At 54.7% G+C, this 21,471-nt stretch overlaps 2 protein-coding genes and 1 long non-coding RNA gene across 6 annotated transcripts in view; all 3 read left to right on the top strand.

The window, feature by feature from the left end:
* SLC7A8 (solute carrier family 7 member 8) overlaps positions 1–5,762 on the top strand; it is a 48,734-nt gene extending 42,972 nt beyond the window's left edge. For all 4 annotated transcript variants that reach the window (XM_036114822.2, XM_036114821.2, XM_036114823.2 and 1 more), the window contains 3 exons: positions 1,374–1,523; positions 3,098–3,275; positions 3,785–5,762. In XM_036114822.2, the coding sequence (XP_035970715.1) occupies positions 1,374–1,523; positions 3,098–3,275; positions 3,785–3,948 (492 nt within the window). In that variant the 3' untranslated portion in view covers positions 3,949–5,762. The remainder of the gene's footprint in view (positions 1–1,373; positions 1,524–3,097; positions 3,276–3,784) is intronic.
* Positions 5,763–6,471: 709 nt separating this feature from the next.
* Positions 6,472–8,065, top strand: LOC118550129 (uncharacterized). Its single transcript, XR_004924406.2, has 2 exons — positions 6,472–6,578; positions 7,687–8,065. It is a non-coding gene; the product is annotated as an uncharacterized LOC118550129 (long non-coding RNA).
* Positions 8,066–10,553: 2,488 nt separating this feature from the next.
* CEBPE (CCAAT enhancer binding protein epsilon) lies at positions 10,554–12,724 on the top strand. Its single transcript, XM_036114859.2, has 2 exons — positions 10,554–11,604; positions 12,175–12,724. Exons 1-2 carry the CDS (start codon positions 11,095–11,097, stop codon positions 12,508–12,510), a joined length of 846 nt encoding a protein of 281 aa, XP_035970752.1. The 5' UTR covers positions 10,554–11,094; the 3' UTR covers positions 12,511–12,724.
* The last annotated feature ends 8,747 nt before the right edge of the window (positions 12,725–21,471 follow it).

Below are 21,471 nucleotides of genomic sequence, written 5' to 3'. Positions count from 1 at the left end.
AAATTGGGATAGGGAAGAAATGAGGGTAGAATGGCCCAGAGTGGAATCATTTAGAGGGGTAAAAAGAAAGAGCAAAGACTTGTCCCCACTGAGTCTTTTGAGTTATTTTTTTTTTCTTTCTGGATCCTGAATAAAATATTGAAAATGACTTTGGTCTGTCAGAGAAGCAGTTAGATCAGGATAATAGAGCTCTCAGGAGTCAAGTGCCTTCACTGTACAACATGAGGGGGAGTTTCAGAATGTTCAGATATAGGATGAAGTCCATCATGATTGGTTAGCTGTGAAAGGTGCCTGGAGACCACCTATTACTCCCAGTGAGACACAGACTTATTTCCGGTTTGAGCCATTGGTGCAGTACTGTGACTGCCAGACAAGTACGGTCAGAATCTGGCTTATTCATCCATTAAAATCTTCTATATTATTTTCACCGTCAGATCTTACACGAGAACTGAACCTTCTTCTTTCTTTTTTATTTAAGATTTTATTTATTTATTTGACAGAGGGAGAGTGTAAGCAGGGGGAGAGGGAGAAGTAGGCTCCCTGCTGTGCAGAGAGCCTGATGTGGAGCCCGATGTGGGTCTTGGTCCCAGGACCCTGGGATCAGGACCCAAGCCGAAGGCAGATGCTCAACCAACTGAGCCACCCAGGCGTTCTAAGAACTGAACCTTCTGTTGGCCTTAACAAATTAGCAGAGGGGCAGAACATGGTTCCGAGAGAGCCACTGAGCTGATTTTGAAGTCGTAAAGTGGATTCTATCAAGAAAACCTCATGGGGATGTTATGAGGGTTAAATGAGTTAATATTTGTAGAACACTAAGAACAGGACTTTCCACCTAGTAAATGCTTTATAACTGTTTATGATATTAAAAAAAGGGGGGAGGTGGGGGCAAGAAGAAAAATAAATTAGATGACTCAGCCAGGAGAAGAGGATGAGGGCAAGAATAAAGCTTTAATCTGCAGTTAACAATCTTCCCTAAGGGATTAAAAAAAAAAAGGAAACACCTAAATTAGCTTGAGCTACAACCAGGGAAGAAATATAAATGAGACCAGGGCAGGTGTAGAGCCGGCACTGCCGGTGTGGCCAATCCAGTTGTTTACAGCCAGTATCTGTTCTGATTGGTTAGCGCCCATGCCCTAGCAGTGGTTAAATATTTTGATTATCACTCCTGCAATAAGAAAGAACTTCCTGGCAATGAAGCTGTTAGCAATGGCCAGGATGACTAGGGGAGGCTGTAAAGTCTCCATTTTAAGACATTCATCGTAAAATGGCGCCATCCGCCTAGAGGCAGGGGAAGAGTGCCCTGACCTGTAAACAGCTCCTCTGGTGTCCAAATACCTTACTGATCACTGATGAGCTTCTCCCATTTCCCACAGTGCATCTCAACCCTGCTGATGCTGGTCACCAGCGACATGTACACACTCATCAACTACGTGGGCTTCATCAACTACCTCTTCTATGGAGTCACAATTGCTGGACAGATAGTTCTTCGCTGGAAGAAGCCTAATATCCCCCGCCCTATCAAGGTGCGAGAACCTCCCCTTGAGATCCCTTCCCCCTCCTCTTCTAATCTAGCAGCAGCTCAGGCTTTTAAATCACCTTGTTCTCAGCTGCTGACCACATACATGATCTACCAGCTCTATGATGGTAGCAGACCCTTTGGAAAGCAAGGGCCATGTATGAATGGGGCAGCTATTTCCATTTTCCACTGGAGACAGGACCAGAACAAATGGCAGCTGTAAGAGTAAGTTATATTAAATGATACTTTCATCAGATCATTCCTTTGTTTCCTACAACTCTTATGAACTCTGGTTGATTTTTCAAGGCTCCCTTACCTCTCCAACATTTCCCTGAACCCACTGGTATGGCCAGTCTCCTTCTCATCCCTCCAGGTAGCTGAGTTCACTTGAGCTATGTCTCCATCCCAAAATGAGTTTCCTTCTCCCATCTGCCTATCCAAATTATAACCATTCCCCACATAGGCCTCAAGTTCCTCCTCTTCCTTGAAGCTTCCCAGTCTACTACAATCCTCCATGAGCCTCCCTTTTTAAACTACTAGAGCCCTATATGTAGTAGGGTGCCTAGTGAACCTACTGATTGCTGCAAGAGATAACTGTGTGGTGGGAATGAAAGGGATTGCTCAGAACAAAGTATGCAAGAGAGCTATGGGTTCTCCTGCAAATTAGAATAGCGTATAGCCCTGAGCTATATGAACGGTCCTATTCTGGAAACAGAGGAGACTAGATCCTTCCAGAAGATTCTTCCAGCTGAGGAATTTCAGCTCTCCAAATCTGTTTTCCACCACCACTTTCCTACCACTCTTAGAAAGCTTGCTAGAGGGATGACAAGGTAGAATAACCCATTCCTCCCCCAACCCTTGCATACCCTCTGAGAAGAGATGACAAGGAAGAGAAAGGCAGCTGAGTCTGGGAACTCCCACCTGTGGCCAATAAGATGGCCAACAAGCCCATAGAGCTGATGTTTCTTTCTGAATAAAATCAAGGTCCCAGACTGCCTTATAGTATAGTAGGTTTCCTGACTTCTCGGATCTTGGCAGACTTATCTTCTCATATTGCTTGAGAAAAACACATTGGGAGTGATCCTGGCAAGAAGGATGGACATTTGCAACATGGTGCCCAGATGAGGGCCCTACCTAGAACCAGGAAAGAGTCAAGGAGTCTGACAGACCCCTTCCATTTCCTTCTTGCCCCTCATTCATTTCTCCACCTCTCCTCCACTCTAGGACCTCAGCAAATATATACCAATATACCAGCAAGCTTATCAGTCCCACGGGCTTCCCTGGCTGAGGCATGGATGACAAGGCCTTGTTTGCCTCTGCCCAGGAGAAAAGAGATGGGCAATGAGCATCATTCCTCAGAACTCAGAGTTCACCCCTCCTCTTCCCATCCCACTACTCAAGTTCACCAACGTTTGTTGACATAGCACTTGATCTATGAGGGCTTGGGGTGTGGGAGCCACAGAGCCGAGTGAAGCCTAGCCTTTGCCCTCGAAGGTGCCTCTCTGTGGGTTGAGAATAGGGAGGATGCCCTGATCTGGGGGCCACGGGGGCCACACAGCTAACAGCACCTCTGCTCCACAGATCAACCTGCTGTTCCCCATCATCTACTTGCTGTTCTGGGCCTTCCTGCTGATCTTTAGCCTGTGGTCGGAGCCTGTGGTGTGTGGCATTGGCCTGGCTATCATGCTGACAGGAGTGCCCGTCTATTTCCTGGGTGTTTACTGGCAACACAAGCCCAAGTGTTTCAATAACTTCATTGGTGAGTTGTTAAAAATGCTGGATGGCTAGAAGATCTACTCATCTGGGTTAGGTAGTCTCCGGGTCAGGAGGCCTAGGCTGGTCCACAGAGCTCTGGAGAAGAAGATGGGGCAAGAAAGGGTGGGTGCCTTCCCAGAGACCTCTGAGGAGAGGAGAACAGCTGAGGTTTGCACACAGACCCTAGACCTGGAAAAATAGGCAACCTGACAGCCATTCTGCAGGAGCTGCCTTGGGTAGAGGCCAAGGGAGAGCCTGAAACTGGTGGTCACCAGGCTTAGGTCACCAGAAGGTGGGGGACTAGGGCTTTGATGGGAATGGGCAGCCAACAGATAGGCTCCCCAGAGCCCCAGGAAGAGGCAAGGTGACTGTCTCCTGCATCAGGAGTCTCCTGAAGGCACTGGGGCTCTGCTGAGGTAACATGTGGGGCAGGAGAGCGGAGCAGGGTCACGGACGGCTTGGCCCGATGGGTGGGACGCTCATCACTGACCTGTTCTGTGTGACCTCCCATAGAGTCGCTAACCCTGGTGAGCCAGAAGATGTGTGTGGTTGTGTACCCCGAGATGGAAGCAGGCTTGGGGAAAGAGGAGATAAATGGGGACACAGAGGAGCAGCGGCGGCCCATCTACCAACCCACTGCCTCCAAGGACAAGGACTCGGAGCAGCCCCAGCCCTGAGGACCACCATCCCCTCTCAGCTGGCTCCTTCCTCCTATACCCTCTTTTTGCCCTCCTTCCCTGCCTGGGTCCCCCCAACACACACACACACACACACACACACACACACACACACACACACCTCTGCTTCTGTCAAGCGGGGGCAGGACCTGGGTATGGGTGGTAAGAAACTATAAACAAAGACACTGACATTTGTACCCAAAGAACCAGCCTCTCACCACCAGGGCCGGTGTCCTCACCAGGGCTGCTCCAAGCGGTGGGAGGAGAGTGGAGCTGCTGGGGGTACTCTACAGGGTCCTCCCCCCCCCACTTGCCTCCTCAGGAGCCCAGTTCAGTACTGCCTTCCCTCCCCATTCCTGAGCCCAAGGGAGGCCTCTGCTCAGAGAAGCGGAAGCAACAGTGAGTCAGTCGGGGAGGGACAGACTCAAGCAAATCTGTCATCTTTAAAGTCAGCTGGAGAGACCCGTATCACCCTCCGTTCACTAGGGACCCAAGAAATCAGAGAGATGCTTCCCTCTGCCCTCTCCTCTCCCCCTCCCCATGGTACCTCCCCCCACCTCAGCTTGGGCTCCCTGTCCAGAGCAAGGTTCCTGGCAGGACACCACCTCCCTACTGAGCTAAGGACCAATGAGCAGGAGAACTGCCCCCTCCCCCTAACCCAAGCCAGGCCTGTGGAACAGATTGGGAAAGGCTCAAATTGCAGAAACCCAGCCCTGCCCCGGTCTCCTGCATTCTGACCCCCACTCGGTGCCAAAGCTTCCTGAAGCCAGAAAGTCTTATTTTCGATGTAGTGGACATTTCTCCCCTCGGGCAAAGCTCCTTAGCTCCTCCTCCTTCCCCACTCCAACCAGAAGGAGCAGTCACTCCATGATCCCTGCAGCTATGCCCCCAACATACCCCCATGGAGCCAGCACTGCTGGCGCCCCCATCATGCCCTTTTCCTCTTCTCTGGCTTGGCTCGGGGACCAACCGGTGTGAAGGCTCCCCAAGCCCTTCAGGCCCGAAACCCAAGCCAAATCAGCCTTAAGTCACCTCCCATCCAAGAACTGGACCTAAAAATACTCCCTGATTTCTAACCCTCAGGACAGACCTGGTATGAAAAGCCTTCCTGGAATGGAGGGTGCTTTCCCACCCACCCCCCAGAAGTGTCCATCCCGTAACCTCGGAGACTGGGGCAGGAGTGTCTTCTGAAGGCCATTTCCTTCCTCCTCCCCCAACTCAGACACCCCCCTTTCTGGTCCCACCACCGCCCTGTCTTTGGACAGCCTCTGGGACAGGATGAAAAAGCAGTGGCAGAAGGTACCCATTTGGGGGAGCCATTCTCTGTGGCATGTGGACTTCTGGCCATCCTGTGGGAGAGGCTTCCTTTCCTTCACTCCAAGGGAAGGCCACCGTGTTTACCCTGGGCCTTGCAGCTTCCCTGCCACACTTGCTGTGCTAAAGACTAGGATCCTTTCATCCCAAAGCAGGAGTGCCCCCTTTCCTACCTCCCCCTACCATCTGTTTAGACTAGAATCTGTGGGGAGTCCTCCTAGCTTGCTTGGCTCTCCCAGCTTCCGGGCTGGCCTGCCTGACCCCAACCCCACCCCCACCCCCATTGGTGAGATGCCAGGTTTGGTTTGAGTTCCAGTCCCTTCAGAGTAGACCCCAGGTGGGCTGGGGCTGGCCCCTGGAGGGTCAGGGGACCATCCTCCTCTTCCCTCTTCTCATTCCTCCAACCTCCATCCCTCCTTCAGTTGTTGGGGTTTATTTGTTTGTTCATTTGTTTCGTAAAGTGAATGCCTTATTTTTTGGATAAATATTTTTGAAGCTGGCGTTTCTATTTCTTTTGGATTTTTTAATGTAAGGTTGTTTGGGTTGGGGAGGGCATTAGTTATACCTGGATGATAATCTTCTGTCTTTGAGTTGGTTTAGGGTTAGAGTTTATTTTGTGGAGGGTTTTTTTTTTTTCTTTTGATGTAATAAAATTTTAAATGGAAATGAAGTTGGTGGTGGTAATAATTCAATGATCTTCTGAGACAAAGTCCCCAGGCATTTCCTGTCTTCGTCAGGAGGTCTTCGGTTGCCAGGTTCCTTCCAGGATGGCATTCCCAAAGGCCCTTGCTCTGTCCCAGGGACCCAGTGCCAGCACACTCAAACAACTCTCTCGAGTTGTGGGTGGGTGGGGGAGGGGGAGGGTTGGTTTTTAACTACCTCTCATTTTGAACCAAAAACTTTCTCATTTCTTCAGTGAAGTCGCCAAGTGTTCATTGAGTTCCTGCTCTGTGCCCTGCACCGAGAGCCTGCAGACTAGCTAGGAAGAACCTCATCACTGCCCAGGTGGGAAGGCAGATGACAGACGGGACTTAGCTGAGAGGAGGGAGGCAAAGGCAGAGTGGTTCTCCAAGGTCTGGTCAGCCAAGGCTTCTGGCACTGGGACAGCTGGTACCGAATGGGAAAGGAAGCGATTGGCTGAGCCTGTGGAGAGATGCCAGGGGGACTTAGGAAAGCAGCCAGCCAGATCCAAGGGGTTTGACAGGAGGGACTAGGACATGAGGCAGGGTCCCCTCAGCTGCACGGAGCTGAATGAGAGGACCGTGTCTAGTCGGAGGACTAGGAAGGCTGTTGAGTGAGGACAAAGGAGGAAGCAGGTACGGTAGGGACACGTCCGCTGGTGATTTGGGTTAATTGCTGGAGGAAGTTGATGGGATTAGACCCAGTCCTTGCTTGGAGTGCCTCCTCTGTGGGCAGCCCTCCCAGCTGCCTGTCCTGGGGCGGCATTACTCCAGAGCCAGCACTTCTGACAGACATGGGCGGGGAGCGGGAGTGTGTTGTTAAGACGTCATCCTCCACCATCTGGGACACGTGAGGACACAGGCAGGCAAGATGCCTCCACTCCCAGTCCCGGCCTGGCCACAACACTCCTCATCTGTGGCTGGCATTTTTCTAGACTGAGGCTGGAGGTGCACCAGTCATGGGGGCACAGATACTTGGCCCTAAGTTCTAGGTCGGCAGCCACTAAAGAGCTGTGTGTCCTTGGGCAAGTCACTTAACCTATTTAGCACTTTTTGAGAAAAGAAAAAAAAAAAAAAGAGGGTTGAACCTAATCTCAAAGGGTTCCTCAATCTCTCAGCCCAAGATTGTCCCCAGAGAGTGAGGGCAAAACTGGGCAGAGGCCAGTCTTATGCAAGAGGCTGTTCTCCAGGTCTCAAATCCACCCTTTTGCACCCCTTCTTCCCCAACATACACACTTTTCCTTTCCATGGGCTGCCAGCATATTCTCCATGTTGCCCCATTCCAGCAAGTCCAGCCCTCCCCAAACCCCTCTCGCTCTGTGGAGATACTCGTTCCCATCCATCACCAGCAGTCCCCCTCCTCCCATAAGTGACACGTGCGGATCTTTTTAATCTGGTCAATGGGCAAATGTGGGTCTCCTCCAGAGCAACAAGCATTTATGTTTAACCTGGGCCTTTACCCTGTCTTAACCCTGTCAGTCACTTTAATGGTAAGAATTCATATGCTCTGACCTTAGGGAATTTGGGGGGGTCACCGAAATCATAGCTGCATAAGCATTCATTTGTTAGTTAGTCACACAACACACCTTATAACCATTGTGTCCAAGGAGTTTGCTATGTGCTGTGAGAATAGCAAACTTATTCCTGAATTTTATGAGTCAGCACAGATTTCAAATACTTTGTTCCATTGTTTCCATAAAAATATTCGTACTCGACAATCCACCTTTCCTTAATTTTAATTCAGGCAATATGGTCACCACAGCTGAAGAGGTCCAAAAAATGGATCTGACCCTACCCTCAAGAAGGAAATAGTCTACAGGGAAAGAAGGCAAGAATGCTCCTGGCACCTACGTGCTGCTGACCGCCCACAGCCTGGAGCCGTGGCAGGCTGGAGCTGAGTGTGCCAGAACCCCAGAGCGGAGCAGTGCCTGCCACTTCCGTGCCCAAAAGTGCCTGTCCAACTGAGGTATCAGAGGAGGCTGCAGACAGCGTGTCTGCTTAGGACACCCAGATAAACCACGGCAGGTGGTCAGAGGAAGGGCAGAAGACTGAACATTGACTGAGACCAGTTGCTCTCTATACATTCTCTTATTCAGAGTTTCATTAAACAATCCGACAAAGTAGATGTTACTACTGCCATTTTACAAGTAAGGTTAAATAACTTGCCCGAGGGCACCAAACTGGGATGTGACAGGGCCAGGCTTTAAGCCCAGGTCTCTCGGACACTTCACCGCAGCCATGCTTGGCTGACTCCCTGTTGGAAGGACTTGGTGAAGGAGGTGACCTTTGAACTGAGGCCTGTTACAAAGTCACTAAGATAATATACCCGCATTGTTTCGGTTAATGCAAACAGGTAGCAGCTGAAGCAGCAAGGAGGAAAAAAGAGCCTGCTGACCGGGGGGAGGGCTTCTTTCCACTCCTGAGCAACTCCACAGAACCCAAGAATTCCCCAGCTCTTGTCTGGCACTGCCCTCCCCACCCCTGCTCCTGTCCAGTCCCCCCTCCTCCCCTGCCCAGACATCCAGAAGGCCGCCTGCCCCCACCAAACCCCTCGGTTACTGGGAAACGTGATGTCAGTACTCCAGCAACGTCAGCCACCAGCTTGGGAGGTAAGGGATCCGACCGAGATTACTTATCTCCCCGTGGCCCCAGCCTTTCTCATTTCCTGCCGGCTCTATTTGCACACTTCCCTGCTTCCTCCAGCGCCCCGTTCACTCGCTACTGACGCAGTCTTCCCCTCCCCCCGGCGGTGGACTGAGGGCAAACAGGGCTCTCTGAGTCACACAGCTCCCCCTCTCTCTATCCCTTCTTGCCTGGGGGTTTCAAGAACTAGCCCACTGCCCTTTCCCTCGAGATCAATGCTGCATCCTTGTCTGACCTTGGGCGGTTCGGCCTTTCAGCCTTGTTCCCCTCCTTTATAAGGTGGAGATAAAATGCCCTTGGTCTTGCTTCCCTTCCTACTTAACTCACAGGGAAATGGTCAGCATGGCAATGTGAATGTTTCAATGACCAAAAAAAGCACAACCCCAGAAAATGCCAGGCCTTAGCCATCATCACTACTTCAAAGTCGGAGAGGGCTAGAATTTCTGCTCATTGAGACAGGGCCCTGGCCCCAGTCCTCTCGGCCTGCCCACTCTCCCAATAACCGCACTGCAAGCCCCCACCCCACCATGATTCCCCTTCCTCCTTTGGAAGACCCAGCAGGGTCCTGCCCTTGCCAGGGCTGTGGCAGGCTGCCCCCTGCCGATCACCGGATGCTTGACCACGGCGGCCCCTCTACTCCCGAATTCTGGACCAATATTGCCGCCTGGTGGTCAACAGAGGCACTCCTACCAAACTGAAGTAATTCAGCTCTGGTACCTGTTCAACACAAGGTCCTCTGAAAGGGAGAGGAGATGGAAACCTCCCCGTCTGGTCCCTGAGATCTGTCTCCAGGATGCACACAGATCTCCCCATGCCAGGTCAGGGCTCTCAGAGAAAGTACCTCAAACTGTGCCCAGAAAGCTCCTGGGGTTGGTGGGGTGGTGGGGAGCGAGGGAGGGAGGAAGATGCTAACTGGACGGGTAACTAGCCTGACGTGGAGGCAGCCCTGTCTGCACCTGCATACTTTATTTTAGCGTTCAATGCCACCTATGACCCCTCCGCATCTGTCCCCACTATGGCCCGGTCCTTGGTGTACCCTACTTATTAAACCTTCTGGCCTCCATGGGGTGTTCACAGCATTGACCGGTGATCAAAGAGCCGGTGACACATTTCTGTGTCCCCTCCTTTTCTGGACCTATAGTCCCTTTTATAGGTGAAATTCAAGGTAAAAACAGAGCCACAGCCCTGCCTCTAACAGGAGAGAGTGGGGAGTTCCCAGAGGAAAAAGAAAAGGGAAGGGAGAGGGGGCCCAGCATGAGACCCGAAGTGCCGAGCACCGGCTTCTCCTGGAGACCCTGAAACAGTCCCAGGAAGAGGTGATGACAAAAGAGAAGGCTTCTCAAGCCTCACAAGAGGAAGTGGACCCAAGAGACACGCATCGAGGTCAGAGAACGGCCATGCAGAAGGAAAGACAGCAAACCGAGCTGCAGGGAGTGCCTGAGCCCTGCGGCCCCAAGGCACAGGAAACAGAGCAGAGCCCCAGGACCAGAGCAGGGGGGCAGAGTGCCAACCTGAGGCTCTGGCAGCGCAGGGCAGCTGGAAGACAGAGGCCTGGAGCCACCAGGGGAGTGCGGCTGTCGGCCCCTGGGGCAGCGGCCTGCCTGGGCCTGGGGCACGGGGGCCCAAGTCCTGAGCAGGTGCCTCAGCCGAGCCTTGGCAGTCAGCGACAGTGCCAGGCTGCTAGGGCCACCCCGGGGTTGAAGCCCCCACAAGAATGTTCGGGCTATTGCACAAAAACCTAGCAAATGAGCATGCTCTGCACCACAGGACCCCGTGTAGGGCTTGGTCCCAGAACCTATCACTATAACCCCCTCAAACAACGCCCCCTGGCCTGCACCCAAAAGAATGCCCTGGGGGTGGGGCTACAGAAGGAACCGACTGCCCCTGGGGGTAGGTGGAGCCCAGCCTTGCGGGGGACAGAGAGGGAGGCGTGGCAAGGGAGGAGCTCAGATCAGGCTGGGGGTCGGCACTGGGAGAGGGTTTTCTCTGTTCATTCCGACTTGGCACCTCATTCTGCACAGAACTTTTTGGAAGTCGGAGGGAGGAGGACACTCAGAGTGAGGTGTTTCCCTTAGCGAGGACTCTGGAATCCCCTGGACTCAAGAGGGAGGGGGGCATTCCCAGAAGCATCAGCTCCCAGGCACCTCAGAACCCTGGCTTGGACCCTGACCAAAGAGTGCTCCCAACTGCTAAATAGGCCAGGGGCCCCGTTTCTCTAAGCCCTGCATCCCTCCCTCCGGGGTGAGCCCTGCCCCTCCCTGAGTCACCCCAGGGAGAGAGGGGGAAAAAAGGGAAGAGAAAAGAGGCATTGACTACAGAGGAAGGAAAAGGAAACAGCAGAGGAGGGAGGAGAGAGGCCACGCAGGAGTGGGTGACAGAGGAGAGCGGAGAGGGCAGATCTAGGGCAGATCTAGGGCAGGGGGAGATAGGGAGAGGGCAGGCAGAGCATCCCAGAGGGTGCCCCAAGAGCAGGGCGGCAGGGGCGGGGAGCCGAGGGGGCGGGCCGGCCATGTCCCACGGGACCTACTACGAGTGTGAGCCCCGGGCTGGCCAGCAGCCACTCGAGTTCTCAGGGGGCCGAGCGGGGCCCGGGGAGCTGGGGGACATGTGTGAGCATGAGGCCTCCATCGACCTCTCCGCCTACATAGAGTCTGGGGAGGAGCAGCTCCTCTCCGACCTCTTCGCTGTGAAGCCGGCACCTGAGGCCCGAGGCCTTAAGGGACCCGGGACCCCCGCCTTCCCCCACTACCTGCCGCCTGACCCGCGGCCCTTCGCCTACCCCCCCCACACCTTCGGCCCTGACAGGAAGGCCTTGGGGCCTGGCATCTACAGCAGCCCAGGGAGCTACGACCCCAGGGCTGTGGCCGTGAAGGAGGAGCCCCGGGGGCCGGAGGGCGGCCGAGGGGCCAGCCGCGGCGGCTACAATCCTCTGCAGTACCAAGTAGCACACTGCGGGCAGACGGCCATGCACCTGCCCCCGGCCCTGGCGGCACCCAGCCAGCCCCTGCGCGTCCTCAAGGTAAGAGCAGGTCCGATCTCGTCCCTGCCGCGCCGGGGCTGGAGGGGGGCCCCGCGCCGCTGCTCTGCGCTCCCGCTTACGCTAACGAGTCCGTGTTTGGTGTTGCTCTGCGAGACCGACCCACCCCCAAACCCTCTGTGCTCACCACCCCCCACGACCCCTCCTTGCTTCTCTGTCAACTCCCTCTCATCCTGAACCCCACCATGTGGCTGGGATCCACGGTGTCCCACAGCCCCTGTGGCCAGCTGACCTGCCCAGACCTCAGGTCCCAGCAGCTTCTCTGCGGCCCATCAGCCCCTTCCTCTTGTTTCTCTGCCGCCCGCTTCTAGAAGAGGAAACGCCCGCAGGTCGTAGGGCTAGAGACTCGAGGGAGACTGAGGGCAAGTGTCCTCAGACGGTGTGGGAACGTGAGAGGGACTTTGGGTCAGAGCAGGGCACCCTCGGCACGCGGCAGGTCAATGCCGGCTCTGGATCCCGGATCTCTTTGCTGCCCGAGCGCGCTCCGGCCCGGCCTCCACCCCGCTTCCTGGCCAGCGCTCACCTCTCGTCCCTCTGTGCCTCCCCCTCCAGGCCCCTGTGGCCGCCGCCGCACCCGCCTGCAGCCCCCTCCTCAAGGCGCCATCCCCAGCTGGCCCCTCGCACAAAGGCAAGAAGGCGGTGAACAAGGACAGCCTGGAGTACCGGCTGCGGCGGGAGCGGAACAACATCGCCGTGCGCAAGAGCCGAGACAAGGCCAAGAGGCGCATCCTGGAGACTCAGCAGAAGGTGCTCGAGTACATGGCAGAGAACGAGCGCCTCCGCAGTCGTGTGGAGCAGCTGACCCAGGAGCTGGACACCCTTCGAAACCTCTTCCGCCAGATCCCCGAGGCCGCCAACCTCATCAAGGGCGTGGGGGCCTGCAGCTGAGCCCTGCTGGCGGACTGTGGCACCAGCCTCCCCCACCCCCCCACGCCGGCCCAGCCCGACCCTGGGGATCCCTGCCCTGCTGGGGCCCTAGAGCCGCTCACAGGCCAAGCCTGAGACAGAGACCACGGACAAACGGCAGCGGGCGGCAAGGGAAGAGGGCGGACCCCAGCATAATGAATCTGTGGCTGAATAAAATTGCACTATGACTCGGTAATGGGCCTGCACACTGGGCCTGGGCGTGGGGGGGGGTGCATGTGTGACATGGGGGCTTCAAGGGCAGGGGATGCATGTTGCGGGGTCTGCATACCTCTTGGTTCCATGCCCAAATGAATATCCAAGAATACAGATACACTGCCCACAGCTCTCCCCCAACACACCACACGCCAGGCTGGGTGTCTGTCACTCTACTCTTCTCTCCCCCTGCCCCCACCCCAGCCTGCTCTATTCTTCTGGATGATGAAGGCACCCCACCCCCGCAACCCCACTGGACCTGGAGCAGCCTCTGGATACTTCCCTAACAGAGTTCTGTGGCTTGTGGGGAGATCCCAGTGCCACCCAGCCCCTTATGCCTAAGCCTGCTGACCCCAGCACCCGGAAATATAGGTCTGGGGGCTCCTGTCAGCTTCCAGACGGCTCTCCCATATTTAGGGTCCCCTAGCTCTGAATCCGGGACTCGACCCCTTCTTTCCAGCTCCACAACTTGAGCCCACCAGGCTGACATCCCCCCCGTGGCTCCCACCCACTCCCTCATTGTCCCTCACTCCCTGGGACTCAGGTTCCGCCTAGCACTAGAATCTGAGTGCTTGGGGGAGGACTCCGATGGGAAAGGCCTCAAGACCTGTGTGAACCAGAGAAAGTTGATAATGAGGAAAACAACCCACCTCTGCCAGTGAAACCCCTCGGGTGAATCATTTTCCCTTTCATAGAACTCTAGCCCAAGAGCCTCCATCTGAATTTCCCTCCAGTTTTTTTACTAGCTGTGTGACCCAAACCAGTTACCTCTCTGTGTGCCTCAGTTTCCCCGTCTGCACCATGGGGGTAGCATTAGACCCACCTGACGGTGTTGTTCTGTTCATAGACAAACATGGCCTGGCACATGGTAAGATGAATAGTCATTATTATTCCATTTTGCTAGAACTGAAAGGACCTTAGGATCTCATCTAAACTTCTCACTTTGCAGGTGAGGAAACTGAGGCCTCGGGGGTGGGGGGGGGGGGAGTGCTTAGCCAGAGTCACACAATTGCTTAGAGGCAGACCCAAAAATAGCTCCAAAAAAAATCACGGATCTCAAGAGGTGCTGGAGGAGACCTCAAGAGATCGTCTGGTGCGCTTTGGCCTCAGACGAGCAAGATAGTGTGAGCCACATCTTACAGATAAAGCGGCTGAGGGCCAGAGGGGATAAGAGACATTCTCCTGAAGCTCTCTCTGTCCCTTTGCTGTGTCAGCACATTGCACCTGTCTCTGGGCCATGCTCACACCCTCCGCACAGAGGCACACAGCATAGGGCAGGCCTGCCGGTCCCGTTCAGTAAGTAACCAGAGACGTGAGACACAGTGGGGACCGGAGTCTCTCCTAGACCACCAGTGATTTGTAGGCCACTGCTGAGAAAGCCCGAGTTAGATATCAAGGAATAACTTTCTGAGAGGGGGAAGACAGGATCCTCCCAGTCTCCTCTCTCTCTCCCACCCTTCCCCGCATTTCCACATCCCCAGCAGCAGAGACTTCCTACATCTTGGGCATCCGTGTGCACCATGCCTGCCTCACCCAGAACTCAGTCCCTCTCCTGCCTTTGCCTCTGTGTTCCTCAGGCACCCTCTCTGACCCCTGTCCCTGGATCCTTCTGCCCCAGATCTGGTCCGGGCAGATAGATTTGAACGTCACTAGATGGTTTATTCCCTCAACCGAGGGCCCTCCTGAGTTCGTAAGGGGGAGGCGCCAGTCTCCGTGGATGCCCGGGAGAATCCCGCACCTCCCTCCTAGCCCAGGGGGATGGGGTTGCATAAGGGGGGTTTGTACAGAACAGGGTAAGTGACTCAACCTCCGGATTTCCTCCTCTCAGCTCAAGACCACTGCCCCTTGACTTATTTTCAAGGTTCTGGGTGATGTGACCTTTGGTTGCTTCAGCATCAACCCCGAGCTGCTTTCCCACCGCTCGGAACTGGGTCTCCTCCCAGCCCCCCACCACCCTGCGGCTGCTCGGGGCGGGGGCCTGGCACCAGGGCTGGAGAAGAGTCACAACCCCACTGCGAGAAAAGAGCACACCTGGTCCCTGCTTGAGCACAAGTGGCGAGCATGCCCCCAAATCTCTGGCAGATCACGTCCCAGGGAGGTGACAGGTAGCCAGAGGTGGCACTTTCTGAATGAGGCTTTTAGCCTGACCTCAACTGGCGTGGGCCAAAGTAACTTATTCAACAAGTATTTGTTGAGCATCTTTCCCGTGCTGGGCCCTTGCCAGGTGTCGAGAACACCGTGGTGACCAAGACAGACCCAGCTCTTAGCTGAATGGGTGGGAAGAAAAAGGCAACAAACAGGTGCACTGGGGGTCTCCCTTTGCCGTTCTAGGTCCCCTCGACCCCTGGTCATCCGACTGTGCTCCAGGCACAGGGTAAAGTCCAGTGCTTATCCCCCAACTCTCTCCTGTCCGGGACGGGCACCCTCCACTGCCCCCTCCCGCACAATGCCGCCCTTATGGTCTTGGGAGCAGTAATGGAGCCTGCTAGCTAGCCAGTTCCTGCATCGTTCCTTGCAGCTTTTCCTCAGTCCCGTTCCTTCACGCCTCTGCAAAGCACCTGCAGTAAATTCATAAATTACTCCATTCAGGGAAACCAAATAAACAAGCAGGAAGGGAGGTTATTTTAGCTAGGGTGGTCAAGGAAGGCTTCTCTGAGGAGGTGACATTGAAGTTGAAACCTAAAAAATTTCAAGGAGGAGACAGATGTGCCAAATTGGGGGGAAGGCCTAAGACATCCAATGATCAAGAAAAAGAAAGGAAGCCAAGTGAGGCTGGCTGAACGGAAAGGAGGAAGAAAGGGATAAGCAAGAAAATGCCTTCCTCTATCTAGAATGGAATTGCCAAGAACTTTCCATTCCCTCTGCGGGAGAGCTCAGTCCCTAAGAAACTGATGTGGGAAAGAGAGCAAGCTTCCAGCACCCAAACCCCTTCTCCTGCTCACCCCTACCCCCACAGCAGAGTTGCTGTAGGGAAAGAAGAGGCAGAAAGAAGGAGCCCCAAGGCGCGAGTCCTCAGGACACGGTGACTTTAAGAAACAAGCAAATCAAGGTCCAAACGGCACATACATGCATTTCCATTGCTTTAGACTCCACAGTGGGCTCAGGCCCACTTTTCCTTCAGGAGCTGAGCGGGGGACCAGAATGGGAGTGCTGAGCTGAAAGTCAGGATCTCAGGCCTGGGGGAAGCGGCCAAGGAGAAGGAAGGCTGTTTGGTGATACCGGGAAGAGAGAGGAAGCTGCCCAAGGTGAGCCTGCCAAGGTCAGTCCTGCAGTGGCTGCTTGTGAAAGCCGCTCCCCTGCTCGGTGCACACCTCCCCACCCCACCCCCCTCGGATTGCCACACGCCTGGGCCCCCAGGGCCCCCATCCCAGTGTTGCAAGATCCCGGTTGGGGTTGTGGGGGTGGAAAGGGGCCTCTTCACCTCCACCCCTACCCTGCGCCAGCCAGGGAGGGGGCTATGGGATGCAGGGGACTGGATGGGAGATGCTGAAGCAGTGATAGCCAGGGCTGGCTGAGGGCCTGGGTGCCTCCTCTCCGACAGGCCAGTCACTTCCTGTCACCCTCGCTGGCCCCCAACAAGCACACCTCTCCTTTCAGCCTGTGCTGCTCCCAAGTGGGAATGTTCCAGCTTGGACAGGACTCCTGGCTGGCCTCTGTCAGTGCAACTATAAGCAGGCCTGGCCCCAGAAAATCTTCAATGGAACAGGAGAAATTCCCTCAGGCTACCCTGCTAGAGACTGTGGCGGGTATTCTCAGAGGGAAATGGTTGCCACTGGCCGTCAATTCTGACTTCCGGGATAGCGGAAGGGTCCTAGGACTTGGGAAAAGGCAGGCTTCCTAACCGGGAGAGCCCCACCTACAGAGCTGTGGCCTCCCCTTTGGTTTTAGAAACAGAGATCTGAGGTAGGTAGAGGCAAGCCACCCACAGAATGGGTCCCCCAAGCCCCCCAAGCCGGACTTCGCTGCGAAGCCCCAGACTGCCCAAACCTCTGTTGCCCCCCACACCTAGCACTGCTGCCCCCGGCCAGGCCATCCCACCCTGCTGCAATCGGGACGGTTTGCAAAACGCCTGCTGGCTCCCGCTTTGTCACCATCTGAGGTTAGGGCTGCGCTCAGGAGATAAGGCCAGGCCCCACCCGCCATCCAGAGTGAGCCGGCCGGCCTGCTGCAATCGGGACGGTTTGCAAAACCCCTGCTCGCTCCAGCTCTGTCACCATCTGAGGTTAGGGCTGCGCCCCAAGATAAAGTCTAGCCCCGCCCACGGGCTGGGCCTCCAAACCTCTCAAGCAGCATGGCCAAGAGACAGAGCTCCTGGGAAGCCACTCAGGGTCTGGAAGCCTCACTCAGGCCCAGCACAGAGATGCCTCCACCTGTCCTCCCCTCCCCGCTTTTCCCCTCCACCCCTAACCTCACCTCTGCGCACCCATCCTCATTACCACCCTCTCCCCACACTGACCATCTGCTCTCCTCACCGTCTACCTTCCATCCCCACCCTCCCTCCCCACTCACCCACTCACCCCAAACTGCCCAAACCTCTGTTGCCCCCCACCACCGTCCTGTCTCCTCACCACGCCCATTCATGTATTCATTTGCTCAAAAAATTCTCATAACACCTACTCCAGGCTGGACACTTTGCTTGTTATAGAAGCTACAGGATAAACGAGGAGAGCAGTCCCTGCCCTCATGGGACTCACAGATTCATGAGGGGGACAGACACACATAATACCACAAATAAATTGATCATTCCAAATGGGCAGTGCTATGTGGCTAAAGTAAAGGGTGACCGGAGCGGATGTTAACAAGGGCACCTGACGTAAAGGTGAAGGTCAGGCAAGGCTTCTTTGAGGAAGTAACATGCAGACGTCTGAAAGGTGAGGAGTCAGACTGGCAAAGAGCAGGGGTTCCCAGCAGACCGAGAAATATATGCTAAGGCCCCAGGCAGGCCCTTCCTGGTCACTGACAGGCTGGGGGAGAGGCCGAGTCAGAGAGGGGCTGAGGCCACATCTCCCTCTGATGGAATCCAGAGCATGAGAGGGAGGAACCACTTCCCAGAGGAAGAGGACATTTCCTGTCCTCTAAGGAGAGAAGGGACAGCGGCAGGCACAGATACAAGCCCAGGGAGGGTGTGGCAGGCCGGGGCTGTCCAGTGACTCCACCTTCACAGGGACCAAGGTGCAGCGACTGAGCAGGAGGCTCTGAGGAGCAGGCTCGAAGGTGCAAGACCCCGGGAGCCGAGAGGGAGGAGGACTGAGATTTCGGACTTGAGAGAGCCCCGTTGAAGTCAGTGATGACAATGGAATGACTACAGGCTGTCCTCTGGGGTGATTGCCCTCGGTGGTCCTTAGCTGCTGGGGGCCAGTGTAGAGAAGACACACGTTGGGAGGCAGGATGCACGGGACAGACAGTGAAGGGGAGAGGGGGCACTTTCAAAGGAGGGATTTGGTGATGAGCCTGGAACCCAGGTGGAAGATGAAAAGACAGAAAGGGCCAGCGGTTCTTCCCTGAGCCCCTAGAAGAGCTGCAGTGAGCCCACTTGAGCAAACAAACCGTAAGGAAAGGAGATCTTATCAGAGAGTGTGATGTTCGATTCAGTTATTTCATAGGTGCTGCAGTTTCTGGTGATGATAAGGCTCCTAGGAGTGGCTTGCTGAGGTGGAATGGAGAATGTTCGAGATGGGCGAGTGAAGGAACTGAGGGGTCAGTGTGCTGGATGGAGAATCCACACGGACGATGACACCACCAAGACATGCCCTGCTCATCCCCATCCTCTCCCACACCCTGTCCTCGTCCTAGCTGGCCTCTGCCTCCTCCCCGTCCTCCTCAGCACCCTCCCTCCCAATCCCTCATTTCCTTCCTCTGCACCCTGCTCTCACCTCATCCCCTCCTGTCCTCTTCACCTTCTGCTCTGCGATCTGCCCCGCCCTTGGCCCCGCCTCATGCTCTCCCTACCCTTCTTCCCTCCTGTCTCCACCTGTTCTCCCCACCCCCCTCTTTCTCATCCTGCTCCTCTGATCCATCAATTGTACTTTTACTCGCCTCGCTGTGCACTTGAGAACACGATAGCATGGTGGCTTAAACCCCACATTCACCACCGACCCACGCTGCCTAATTTTGCTGTGCCTGGGTTGTAAAATTGGGCTAATTATAATCTATCCTACTCTGGAAGGTTGCCAAAAAGAATACATGATTCTAACGCGCTCACAAGATGTCTGGGCACAAAGGGAATGCTCAGATAACTGTTATTCTCACCCTCTCTTCTTACCTCCTCTCTTTTCTCCCAGCCACCTTCCCACCTGCATTATCCCTCTGTGCCTACTTAGCACCTCTTCAAAGAGGCACAGGCGAATCAGATTCAACCCCTGCCCACAGTCTAGCAGGGCAACAAGCACAAAAATAAATGTCAGGAGAATATAATAAGCGCTACTTGAAAGATGTGAAAGAATGTGCGATGCAAACCACCTCTGCCCCAGGGGAGTAAAGAAAAAAAATCTCAGCAGGCAGAGACCCTTTCAGCTGGCTCTGGAAAGACGAGGAAGAATTTGCCAGGCAGAAGCAGGACAGCGGTATTTCAGCAGAAGAAACACGAGGTGTTTCTTGAGCTGTTTCTGCTGGAAGGTACAAAGTTCTGCACGCATGTGTGAAGCTCGGAAGAACCCCTGCCCTGGCTGGGGCGCACCCTCCTCGGCGCGGTCACGAGGGGGCAGCAAAGCATTAGGAGTGACTGCAGCGGGGCGGGGAAACCTGAGGAGAGCCACACAGACCTTGACCCCCTTGGGCCCATCGTCACCGGGAGGGTTTTCCGCCCAGCCAGGAAAAGGAGGGCGTATGACACCTGGATAAAAAGGTTTGTCTTAGAAAAAGAACAAGAGTCCCCTAAAGATTTGTACACATGTCAAGAACGGAGCAGTTCTCCACTGAGTTGAAAGTGTCTGTATATGAACCGCTGATGTGACTTGGTATTGACCATGAGCCGGACACTGTTCTCAGCACCTTACAAATCTTTTTTTTTTTTTTTTAAGATTGTATTTATTTGACAGAGAGAGACACAGCAAGAGAGGGAACACAAGCAGGGGGAGTGGGAGAGGGAGAAGCAGGCTCCCCGGGGAGCGGGGAGCCCGATGTGGGGCTTGCGGGGCTCGATCCCAGGACACTGGGACCATGACCGGAGTCAAAGGCAGAGGCTCAACGACTGAGCCACCCAGACGCCCCATAAATCTTTTGTTTTTTTTTTAAGTAGGCTCCAAGCCCAGCGTGGAGCCCAATGTGGGGCTTGAACTCACGACCCTAACACCTAACCGACTGAACCACCCAGGTGCGGTTTAAAAAGTCTTTGCTTTCTCCTCAAAGCAACCTTGCCAGGGAAGTACAATCATCCCCCTTTTGCAAATGGGAACCTAGAGGCATTAGGCCAAAGTCACCTGGGTGGAAAGCGGCAGAGTTGGTTGGGCTCCAGCGTTTGGCTGCCTCCCTTATAACTGGTCATTCCAGCCACAAGTCTGGTATGTCCAAGGATAAAATCCAGCCTCCCCGGGAAGTCAGCAGCCCTTCTGGAAACTCTTGTCCTGTCTGTAACTAATTAGCTGTGTTGCTTTGCATCATTTCACCCCTGACCTGTTTCTTCAAAAGTTAAGCAATGGGGTTAGGTTCCGTTCCTTCATCCACAAACTGATGACTAGGCCCTGGGGACTGTCGCGAGCACTGTGGCTACCAAGCCAGGCAGGAGGCAGGCTTACCTTGACAGAGTGCAGGACTCGAAGGGAGAGCCGCTAAGCCAGGGATGATTGCAGGAGAGGCCCCTCCTGTGAAGTGGGCTCCCTCCCCTCTGGCAAGTGTGGAATTTGGGCAGAAGGTGTTAAGTAAGAAAGGCTTCCCAGCATAATTAGAGGGCAGGTAGGAATTGGCCAGGCAGGCAGGGAAGGAGGGGTATCCAGGCAGGGGAAACAGGATGTGAAAGCACAGTGTGAGCAGAGAAAACAGGGAGTTCCAAGAGTTGGGTGAGAACATCTTTGAACATATTCTATTAATGTCCATTTTAAGAGGTGACTTTCCCTTCCAGCATGCCCATACGTGGCTCTGTGAAGCCTCACAGAGCTAACGTGACAGCCTGTCCTAAGAGGTGTTCAGTCAGCCAACGTGTATTTGCTGAGCACCTACTAAGTGCGCTACACAGATGGAGGAGGTGCCTGAAAGCCTTGCAGTTTCGTTAGAGTCCGCCCAGTTCTGATAGCGGGGCCAGGGACGTGCAGAAGCCTCGTTTGCCCATCTCCAGTGAGATAAGTAGGCATCTGTGAAGCACAGAACGTCCCCATGCATAGCATTATGTTAACACCAATTTTTTAGTTCTGGGAAGGTTCCAAGGTTGTCTGCTCAGAAAGAGAGGAATGGGGATGAGAGATGAAAGAGCGTTAGGAGAGATTCCTGAATGAGGCAGGCTCCTCTCTGGAAAGATCAGTTGAGGCCTTGGTAGTAACACGGCCTCCTCCAACCCCCCACCATGCCACACACACACACACAGCTCCCCACTTCTGGCACCCCCAGGAAGTAGCACCTTTGGCCCTTGTGGTTCACATCCAACCTCCTGGCGGGAACTGTAGATTTAGTCAACAACACTCAAATCTTGGAAAAATAAGCAAGAGAGGTGGAGACGGTATGGAGAGAGATAGTAGAGAGAGGGAAGCCAGAAGTGAGTGAGGCAGGAAAGAGGGGAGCCCAAGACAAGACCCAGGGCAG

Source organism: Halichoerus grypus, chromosome 8 (genome assembly GCF_964656455.1).
Source record: "Halichoerus grypus chromosome 8, mHalGry1.hap1.1, whole genome shotgun sequence".
Taxonomy (NCBI): Eukaryota; Metazoa; Chordata; class Mammalia; order Carnivora; family Phocidae; genus Halichoerus; species Halichoerus grypus.
This window is presented reverse-complemented; position numbering and strand designations above follow the sequence as displayed.